The following is an 11,119-nucleotide window of genomic DNA, read 5'->3' as shown; positions in this document are numbered from 1 at the left end:
TTTGAAGGCATGAGACAACAAGACTCCATTGTAAATGGAAATTTTTAGATCTGGTGTTGTGACGTTGGTGTTTTTCTGGTAAGTATAGATACTGTAAATACAGGTGTCTTTGTGAGAGTACTCACTTGCTTTCTTCTCTTAATCTTGGTGGACAAAGAGATTTACTTTCATGGATGTTATCGTGTCTTTATTGCACAAGAACCTGCAAATTCTGGAGTCTTTGTTTGCTTCTGTACAAGTCAGTATGAATACACATGTCAGCTCAACTGTATCAGCTTGTGAGTTAGTTCTCCAGGTAAATGACTTGTCTGTCTTTCAATGGTTTTAATTTTTAGTTAGTTCCCCATTGATTTTTTTTTTCACCACAATTGAAGTTTCTGGATTGTTGTCATGTTTATGTCTTGGTTATCTATTCCATAAGTCTTTCTTTCTTCAACAGAGCAAAGTTTACAACAGAATAACAAGCATATTTGAGCAGCTGGTCCAACAGGTGAATTTGCAAAGATGCGTCGACAGGACCTTTTGTCTAAAACCCTGGCTGCACACAAGTTGATGGCTCCCCCAAAGGTATGCAAGGTGTTCGGAATATCAGTTCTGTTTCAAAGTTTCAGGGGAAATAACTGTGTATTTGTGCATCTGTGTGCAGCCTTTAAGAGCAATTTGTGAAGCCAGCTCCTCCTCCGAGTCGTCTGACGAAGTATCGCAAGATGAACCTGATGAGTGCGCGGCGGAGCCCGAGTTCCCTGGGCTGTGGGACCATAAATATGAGGTGCGAGGTGAAATAAGTTACTTTCCCTCATGTCACCAGACCGAACAGTTTTATCAGGCTTAATTCATATTGAAATTTACAAGTGTCGGAAGCTATTTATAGCATCTACTGAACACTGAAACATTGCCAGCATTGCCATGTTTCTGCTCCATGTTGGTGTTTTTCAGTTACCCCCGCAGCAGACAACTCTGCCTTTTTTCACGGAAGACAAACCCGCCATGACTAAAAAAGTTTGTGGGGGTAAAATGAAAGGACCGCCATTCGCCAGCAAACCGGAGGTCATCGTGTTTAAGGTGCTGCTCCACTTTCTGTTTTACCATTCATTTGATCTTGAACTTAAACGTCTCTTTGGTGCAGGACTTTGACTTGGGAAAGAGTTATAAGAAAAAAGTCATCCTTAAAAACATCAGCTACATCACCAACCAGTGCAAGCTGGAAGGCGTCTTCGGTCAAATGAGAGATTTTGTTTCGATCAAGTAAGAGAAGAACTGCTTATAAATTCCTCAGCAAGTTGAACAACATGCAATTTGAAGTTTTGCAGCTTTAATTTAACTCTAGTTTTATCCTTCTAAATATCATGTAAGATTAATCTTTATAACCTCTTGTTTCATTATGCGACAGCTTTGACCCGCCAGGCCCGCTGTCGACCGGAAAATCTTGTCGAATGGTGGCCATTTTCAAACCCAAGGTTTGTGACGAAACACATTAACATCACTGAGTTATATGTATTCACATTTGATCCAAATATGGAAATTTTAGATTTAAAAGTTCAAGTTCAAGCATTAGTTATACAATGATAAACAATAATTTAAACTATATCAGTATTATATTTCCAACCAAACACCACACAGTTATTCAGTATTTATAATCTATCATTTGCTGAAATGTATTTTAAAAGTTCCAATTATGTTCAACTTTTCCCTCAGATCAATAAAAACTTGGAAGGGGAAGTCAGGTTTTCATCAGCACTGGGCCCCTTCTCTGTTCCTGTCAGGTGCACCATCAAGAAATGTGAGGTAAGTCATCAGCATTCGCATTTATCTATGTGCTGCCGTGTCAATGTGGATGTAACAAGTTAGCGGTTTTGTAATGAGACACATTGGTTCCAGCTCAAGGTGGACAGCCAGTTTGTGGACTTCGGCTCACATGTTGTCGGCCAGATCCTCACACGGTCCGTCACCTTGACCAACAGCGGTGCACTGGCGAGCCTCTTCCGCCTGGACACATCCACCGGTGACTCTACTGTGTTTAATAGTTTGGTCCTCAGATGAAAAAAATATTTTAAAGAAGAATTTATACCAGTATGATTTTTGTTATTCAGTCTGCAGTGACGATGACGGATATGTTTTATTCTCAGGTGTGCCAGTAGAAGGTGACACAACACCTGATGAAATTCCAGCTGACAACTGCGATATAAGTCTAGGAAATGTAAGTTTTGGTTCTAGTGAATTTACTTCCTTTGTGTATGATATTAAATAATACTCAAACGTGTGTAAAGTACTTCACTTGAGGATGGAGAGTTCAAAATTTTTGGTTCAGAGTCCTGGTTAAGGTTAGTGTTTGTGTGTGTGTGTGCATTCTTGTACTTCGGTCCTCACTTTGTCAAGCCTCATTTTGAGGGTTAAAACTCCAAAATAGTTTTGATAATTGGGTTTTAGTTTGGTTAAGTGTAAAGGTTAAGTTTAGCCATTTGTTTGAGGTGGTTAGGTTTAGGGGGAGAGCCTGGGGAAATTGAATGTATGGCAATGACTGTCCTCACTAAGATAGGGAGATAAGATGAATACATTTTTGTCTTTTACAGGTAAGAGAAGGAGAGATTGGACCCTTTGAAAGTATCAAACTGCAAATCTTTTTCACCCCAACTATCCCTGGAGAGGAACAACTGGACTTCAAGATTGAGTTCTCTGACCCCAACTGCATACCAGTAAGTCAACCTTCAGTTAACTTGAGAAGACATGACATGTTTTGATTTGATGTAACAGATTCCCGTCAAGGTGAGAGGCCTTGCTATCAGTCTGCCAGTGTGGGTGGTTCAGCCTAGTGTCGACCTGAAGATCTGCATGTACGATTCCCTCTATCAAGAAATGATATTAATACAAAGCAGGTACTTTTTTTTTAATATTGCTGAGTCAGATGTTAGTGCATTCATGCATATTTTATAAAAGGCTTGCAACTCCTTAATGCAGTCCCAAATGTTTTAGCCGTGACAGGCGTTCAGTCCTGGGAGCTGTCAACGTTCCGGCCAGTGTGTAATTGAAGTTGACAATCCATCATCTTCAAGTTTCACCTCTATAATCTTGGTTCAGTCTGTTAAATTTAGGAGCGTCTGTGGGACGAATAAAGGCAGTCTAGTCTGGTCAAATCTCGTGTAAAGTGCTCCTGCAGTGGTTCTATTTGCACTTCATTTTGCCCCCAAAGCGCCCCAACCTTAGGTGAGTTTGGGGGTGAAAGACTTTTCCCCCATGTTGAGTCGGGGGAAGCTATCTGGAGTTAAATACATATCATCCTTGAATCTATCTATCAAAAGCTATGACTTGTATGTTTATGTTTTGAAATTTTACGCTCACTTATGTTCACTCGCATGAAAGGGCCAGCACGGTTCTGACCCTGACCTTTGACATGTGTGAGGAAATGAAGAAACACATGGAGATCTTACCAAAAACTGGCTTCATACAGGCTCAGTCAAGCTTTGATGCCCACCTGAAGTTCCTGCCCAGGTATGTGACGAACAACTTTTCGCTTGATTTTCATGTACAACTAATCTGTGTGGATCACACAGACCCTCCTTATCTGAGGATGCTGAGAAGTATTTTGACAAAGAAACTGGAGTTTTGGAGGTTCCCATGACAGTCCGAGTCGCAGGCCAGGTTTGCTTTGTCTTCAGTGCCTCTCATCCAGAAGGCCTTGCTTATTTATCAGGTGTGTGTCGGTGTGTTCAGGTGAAGCCCATCCGTTTCACCGTCCAGGCTGTTGTGACCACATCAGACCTGAAGTTTGATCACACTGAGCTGGACTTCGGCTACTGCTCCACTTACCAGTCGCTCAAAAGCACCGTGCAGCTGACCAACTTGTCGCTTCTATCTCAGGAGTTTGGCTTTTTGAATATCCCAGAGGTAATTTTAATCATGCAAGACATTCAAACTGACTATTCTAACTATGTTTTCAGTTCATAGACATCCAACCTAACGATGGATTTGGAATCATCCTGCCGCAGGAGACACTGAAGATTGATTTAATATTCAGTGCCAAAAAGGCAAAGGAATATAACTTCCAGCTTACTTGTAAATCTATAATGAACAGGTACAGTTAGCTGAGCTCTGTTGAAACTACATTTTGGGTGGATACATTTATCAATTTCACTTTCCCTCAGAGAGTTTCGTCTGTCTTGCCGTGCAGTCGGGGTCCACCCACCTCTGGAGCTTTCCCATTCCCTTGTTCTATTCGGTGCGACCGCAGTGGGAGACAAATCCACTGCTCTGCTCTACCTGAGCAACCTCTACTCTTGTTCCAAACAACCCTTATCTTCTGAAGCGAGGGAGGCCTTGAAAACAGCGACCCCGAGGCTCTTCTCTTTCACCCCACCCGAGAATTCAGACATCAGAATATCTCCTTCTGCTGGACGCCTGCTCCCTGGAGAGGTAAGTGCTGATGTGAGATGTTCACTTCTCCGTAACTTTATCTCCGTCCATTTTGCAGAGATGTCTGTTGCAAGTCACTTTCAGTCCCAAACTGGCTGAACAAGACATAGAAGATAAATTTCAGCGCCTTCTTCTCCAAGCCAAGCCACACATTGACACTGAATTGGAGAAGACCAAACCAGTGGAGCCGGAAGTAAGTGCCTGAACATGAAGACCTGGGTGGCTACTTCCTGTGCCTGCATAACTATATGTTTCAAGATTCTTCTGGCTGTCAGATTAAAAAGGTGATTCAACCGGAGAGCAAAAAGGCACCCAAATCTTCCAATTCAAAGACGACCAAAATGCCAGAACCTGTCAAGCCTGAAACCGTCCATGAATCCCCCAAATCTGTTGTAAAAGTGCCTCGGTAGGCCGTTTGGATTTTTTTCTAAAATGAAATCACTAACAAGAAATGATTCATGTTTCTCCTAGAAACACTGAGCTGCTGGAAGAGGCACGTCTCTCTCTGCTGACGTCCTTCACTCAGCATTGCTCCGAGTACACAGTTCCCTGTATAGTCTCTGATGGAGACCCTCCAGTCGAAGACAGAACTGCTCAACCAGCATGGAAGTAAGAGGAGTCTCTCTGCAACACTCGCTTCCGCAATATGACGAATTAACTACCCATTATTAATCATCATTAAATCTAATTCACCTTCTCAAAGGGTGACAGATTTACTCAAAATGATTCTGTGAGTGTGTGAGCAACATTCTTCTTTTCAGGTCCCACAACACGCTGTTCTTGAGGCTGCAGTGCCCAGCTGTTCGACCCTCCTTAGTAGTTGTGTCCAGTGAGTCTCACAACGTTGTTGATTTTCACCTGGTCGCAGTTGGTGAGGAGTCTCTGCTGACGTTTGTTCTACATATGATCGCATGACATGCGTTTTATTTGTCGCCATTTACCATTTACTTCCAGGAGAGAAAAAGATCAAACGACTGACTGTCAAGAATATATCTACAGAGCCTTTGGAGGTAAAAAAAAATCAATCATTTCTCAAGTCATGACCCTTTAGACCTGTGTTTTTCAACCTTTTTCTAGCCATGGCACCCTCGGTTCAAAAAGCCCTAGGGCACACCACCTAAGGAACCTCAGCCAAAGCACACTTGTGCTTTAGTCCCATAGAAAATCCCTATTAATTTGTGAAGAACTGCAGATTTGTTTTGTCGTGCATTTGGTTTTTCATCAACTTTTAAACCACAAAGCAAACTTTGACAGTCCACCTGGTCTAAAAACAAGCTGGAAGTTGTGCATGTGAGCGGCGTCTTTGCAGTGAGTGTGTGGGAAGAGGAGCGCCAAGCACCACAGCAGCGCTGCTTTGACTGACGGACAGTCATTTTTCGACGGCACACCTGACACTCTCATGGCATACCACTAGTAGTGTTCTGCGGCACCTCAATTGAAAAGCGCTGCTTTAGAAATACATTCATTTGTCTTGTGGAATGTTTCAGCCATTAAAAACACTTGACTTTTTCTCCAGCTGGGTTCATCGCTACTCGACCTCTATGGACCCTTTTCAATTCTCAATGCTCTCAGAGAGATTGGACCTGGAGAAGAACTCACTCTGATTCTGGCCTTCTCTCCAGCCGTTCAGAACAAGGTGTGTCAGTCTAAATCGTCAAAACGTTCATGAGAAGGACAGGTGAACTCTCGACCTCACTCTGTGCCATGTTGCTGCTTTCAATTGTGTCAAAATAAAATCATGATTAACTGTAATGTCTCATCAAAATCCAAAATCCTCCTGTGTTTTGTTAGTATTCTGAGACTCTAGAAATCAGATGCAAAACAATGACCCTCGAAGTGACTCTGCTGGGTAACGGGGTCAATCACGCCGTGTCCTGCTCCCGTCCTGGAGGTACTTTAGACTACGGGTATGTGCTGGAGAAAGAGAGTCTCTCGCAAGCTCTGAAGGTAAGTCTGAAGACTCTCAAGTTGTGTATCTAGATGTATTTATCCACACTCTTTCCATCCTTGTTTGTAGCTGAAAAACACTTCGACTGTTACAGTAGGTTTCAAAGTACTTCTTGCCAGCCTCGCTACCTGCAGTAAACAAGTGGAGGTGGACAAGGTTGCCTGTCTGCTTGACACTCAGATCGAGCCCATTGTGGGTAAGATATTGCGCACATTTCTGCGTATTGCAGAACTGTCTCCAGCATATCTCGCTTATTTCTGTGTTCTCCAAAGGAACCCAGAACTACAGCGGTTGTAGCGTGTTCACTGTGATTCCAATGGAGGGAACCATCGAACCAGGAGAGGGCCAGGATGTCATCATCACCTTCCAGCCGGACCACCCCTGTGCAAATTACTCCGACAGACTTGTCATCGAGCTTTCGAATGGGGTCTGTGTTGTGCCTCAGCAAACCTGATCTGTTATTTTAATCCTGAAATGAATCCTCACTGTTTGTTTCTGCAGAGTAAATTATGTGAGATCAAACTGAAAGGTGCAGCCTCGGAAAACAACATGTATATACAAGGAGCGGACCGGCTGACGGTGCCGGTTGAATCACTGGTGTCACCGGAGATTTTGTTCAGCCCTCTCCAACTCAGAGGTAACTGTTATCCTGGTCTGACATGAGATGAAGGTTCGACCTCTGCGTGTCATTTGGTCTCCCAGCTGTCAGAAACAGTCACTTTAATAGTTCCAGGTGATGAGTGAAGTCACATCAGAGAGAAATATATGATATAAACCGATGTATTTTTATGTTTAGAGTTTTGTGTGTGTGTGCTGTGTAGGGACAGAGATGACAGAGAAACACATCATACTGGTGAAGTTGCTGGCAAGCTTCAGCGACGGGGCCATCACGCCGGCGCGGAGAGAGCTGAGGGTGGGTTGCATCAAATCCGCTCAGACGAAGAAGGTAAAGCATAGGTGCGGACATAATTATGTGCTCTTTATATCCGATTGTTTTTTCTATTCTGTTTTAAGAGCGGCGAGTTTAGCTGGGATAATGTGGCAGCAATCCAGCAGCACGGCTTCTCCATACATCCACTGAGAAGCACAGTGGAGGCCGGTTCTAGTGTCCTCATCACGCTGTCATGGACCCCACAGACGGGATACAAGGTGAGGATGAGAACCATCAGAAATGTCCTCGTAACTTTATAGCTTTAGCTCTATAAAGTTATTCAAATACAATCTTCAATTATATTTGAAATAGATTTTATTTCTTGTATGTAATGGTACGTTACAAATGGATAAATTATTTGTTCAAAAAAATGAATCAAATTAATAAAAAAAACTCTGTTGTTTTGATGTTTGTGTGTGTCTGTGTGCGTGTGCTGTCAGCCCAACGATGTTGTGCAGATGTGCGTGTCTCTTACAGTAAAGGGGGAAGAGACAAATGTTTACAACGTGACCCTGATGGCCTTGGTGTCGGCTCACTGACTACCACGCAGGTTCTTGCTGGTAAACTCGGCCCTTGCTCACTCACACATGCTTTTACAAGCAAGTTCTTCATGCTTCTGTGACATTCACCACAAATGACCAAAGCTTACCATATTAAAAAAGGGTGGCGTGTCGATACTTCATTTTTTTCCAGTAGGGGGTGCAAATGAGTCACAAAGTCTCCGCCGTGGTTTATTTAACAAATAAAAATATTACCTCTATCTTATAAATACAAAAATAAAATAAAATAGTAACTATTTTTGCTGCATATATTGTTTTAATGTGTTTTATAGAGGACTGAAAAATGTTGAAATGTCTCCAATAAAAACCTAAAATGGTTCACAGTTGTTCCACTCTGATGGTGTTGGGTCTGACAAATCACTTTTTTTTCAGACCAATTATGCCACATCCACAGCTGTGATCAGTTAGTTATGTTTCCAGTGGTCCACGAGGATCTGAGATACACGCTGTAAGCATTTATCACAGATTGTGGGAGATTATGCTAAATCAGATTACTGCACTACAACCTGCCTGTGAAACGCAAGGTCATTACTGGCTTAGCTTTGTGTAGTGTTTTATGAAATGCTTGTAAGATGATAATGGATGATATTTTTTTTCTATTTTTTTTCTAATCTGATTGCTCCACTGATCTCTTTTAAATGCTGTGGGATTGAGCCACTTACGCTGCAGGATGCGCGGACAGTTTTGTGTCTGTTCTCCTGCCGGCTACTGAATTATTAAATAACTATCGTGAAGTGAGGAAGAGATCAAACGTAACCAGGTCAGGTTTCCTGGCTCCAGTTTACTCACACTTACATCCTGACCTGAGCGAAGACAGAACCTGCAGAATATTATGTTTCCACCCTCGTCGTTGGGGTGAGAGTCGGCAGCAAGCTGCTCCCCAGAGGAGCTTCACAACACTTGTATGCAGACAGGTAGGGGGCGTTACCAGGGGAGACCAAATCTCTCCTGCATTAACCTGGCCCCATGAATCTCAGTGGAAACTCACTACCACAACTGACTCAGTGGATTGATGAAGCAAGAAGGTCCTTTCATTGTGTAAAATCAGAGGTGCTTATAAATCCATGGTGTTCAATAAGTAGGTCGATTAAAAGCATTTTTTTGTTTCTCTATTTGTGGCCCAATGTTTCCATTTAGTATTTATATCATTAAAATAAAAGGGTTCTTTCCACAGTATTTTTCCCCATCAAATGTCTCAAAATAGGAAAAAAATTATAATTTATGTAAAACATTTCCAGTCTCATAAAATATGATCCGAAAATAGGTGGCTCAAATTTGCTTTTTAGCGCGAAGTAAATACCCTCCATAGCAGGTGATGCTGTTGTCTTCCCCCATCGGGCCGAGACCCACACTCTTTACTTTCCCACGAGACAACAAAGTGTTCCATGTCTCCAAGTAACGCATTAACCCAGCGAGCATTAACCCCTCCTCTGAGCACTCTACCTAGACTACTGCTGATAATGATCGAGTCTTCTCCACGCCGCAGCCACAGTCCACCCACAAACACTCACGGAGGAAGTCAATCCCCACAGAGTTCTTCGACAAGAGCGTTCTTATCATCTGTGCTGATGCTCTTTTGCCAAACTAAGCTTTTAGATTGAACAGCTACTGAACCAAGTACATTAGCAGGTCAAGTCTCTGACGTCGACTCTTAAAATGTACGACCCCGCATCCAGTACTTGGTTTTATTCACTAAGAGGAATGTTTTCTTTTGTTTCGCAGTGCTTTTGCGTCATATTTGATCACGCCATGTTGCCAAACAAAACAAATGTGGCTCAGTTGTAGTAGGCAAATTTGAGGTTGCTTTGCAAACAAGCTTCAACCATTTACTGTCGCGCTGCTGCTCCACTTAGTGTGCAGTTGTGGAGCATTTGCCTCTAACCAAATGAGTTGGCAGTAACAAGTTACGACTGAAGAATGTTGTTTATTTAAATAAACTTCCATGCGAGGAGGACTAAATAAGTTTCTCCATCAACAGGCCATGTTTGAATACATTCAATGTTGTATTTATCTTAAGGTTACGACCCTCAATCTGTTTGCAGTCTGGCATTATTTTGAGGGTTTTCCTGAAATTTCTGACACAATAGTATCAGAAAGTCCCAGAGATCATGTCCAAACATGGCTGCCGTTGTTTCAAGCATAAATATACAGGTGTATTTACACTAGAGCTGGAACGGTCACGACAAATCGATTAGTCCCCGACTGCTGAGGCTCCGGGACCATCACACTACTTTGAGTAATTGAAATGTTAAGCTGCAAAACGTCACTTAAACACTGAAGTGTGACAATACAACATTACAATCGGACCAGTCATGTGATTGTCAACCTGTGTGTGGCCAAAAAAAAAAGTTGCCCCCTGGATTTAACTAAGCAAATAGGTCAGTTGGTCAGGTCTAGGTTCAGCAACATTATGTGCCCAAAGAATGAGGTCAGATGACTACCTGAATATACTGAATGACCAGGTTATTCCATCAATGGATTTTTTTCTTCCCTGATGGCACGGACATATTCCAAGATGACTATGCCAGGATTCATCGGGCTCAAATTGTGAAAGACTGGTTCAGGGAGCATGAGACATCATTGTCTCACATGGATTGGCCACCACAGAGTCCAGACCTTCACCCCATTGAGAATCTTTGGGATGTGCTGGTGAAGGCTTTGCGCAGCGGCCAAACTCTACCATCACCAATGCAAGATCCTGGTGAAAAATGAATGCAACACTGGATGGAAGTAAATCTTGTGGCATTGCAGAAGCTTATCGAAACAATGCCACAGCGGTCCAACAAAATATTGGTGTGTATGGTGTGTATGACCCTTTTTTTTTGGTGGCGATTTTTTTTTTTTTGGCCAGGCTGTGTATGTCAACAAGTTGACTTGTCCTGACCAGTCAATACGGTGGTCATTCATTATTACAACTGACATATTTTTTTATGTTTTCTCATGACTACTGCAGTATAATAACATTGTTATTATCATCTGTTCAAATCATTCACCGACAAATTGCTCAAGTAGTCTGTGACTAAACTGGTTAGTTGCAGTCCTAGTTTAAAATTGCCCAATGATTCAAGACTTCTAAAAGTACTTTTGAAAAATACAGAATACATGCAATACATTATTGCTATGTTACCTGTATGTTGAAGACTTTAACAAACACTATCACGACTACTGTGCTTTTGTATTTGAATACAGCAAACAGAGATGGTGTTTGCTCTTCAAATAAAATCACGATCGCCCGTGTTTGCGCAGGTAAACAGCGTTAAGTTACCAAAGATG

The 11,119-nt window shown here is 42.3% G+C and overlaps 1 protein-coding gene across 3 annotated transcripts; it reads left to right on the top strand.

Moving 5' to 3' along the window:
- Positions 1-256: 256 nt before the first annotated feature.
- Positions 257-11,075, top strand: cfap74 (cilia and flagella associated protein 74). 3 transcript variants are annotated; one of them, XM_053850615.1, is made up of 29 exons: positions 257-295; positions 440-567; positions 647-769; positions 937-1,062; positions 1,127-1,245; positions 1,391-1,457; positions 1,696-1,785; positions 1,879-2,002; positions 2,127-2,197; positions 2,571-2,693; positions 2,752-2,873; positions 3,358-3,486; positions 3,549-3,636; positions 3,709-3,882; positions 3,936-4,069; positions 4,140-4,407; positions 4,466-4,600; positions 4,683-4,813; positions 4,879-5,016; positions 5,169-5,278; positions 5,362-5,417; positions 5,924-6,043; positions 6,199-6,354; positions 6,425-6,551; positions 6,628-6,782; positions 6,857-6,992; positions 7,177-7,268; positions 7,370-7,504; positions 7,727-11,075. In XM_053850615.1, exons 2-29 carry the CDS (start codon positions 505-507, stop codon positions 7,823-7,825), a joined length of 3,411 nt encoding a protein of 1,136 aa, XP_053706590.1. In that variant the 5' UTR covers positions 257-295; positions 440-504; the 3' UTR covers positions 7,826-11,075. The 3 variants fall into 3 exon arrangements, with proteins under 3 accessions (XP_053706590.1, XP_053706589.1, XP_053706591.1); XM_053850614.1 differs by having other exon boundaries at positions 7,177-7,301; XM_053850616.1 differs by lacking the exon at positions 257-295 and having other exon boundaries at positions 441-567; positions 647-776; positions 7,177-7,301.
- Positions 11,076-11,119: the final 44 nt, after the last annotated feature.

The sequence above is a fragment of the Synchiropus splendidus genome, chromosome 18 (assembly GCF_027744825.2).
Source record: "Synchiropus splendidus isolate RoL2022-P1 chromosome 18, RoL_Sspl_1.0, whole genome shotgun sequence".
NCBI lineage: Eukaryota > Metazoa > Chordata > Actinopteri > Syngnathiformes > Callionymidae > Synchiropus > Synchiropus splendidus.
This window is presented reverse-complemented; position numbering and strand designations above follow the sequence as displayed.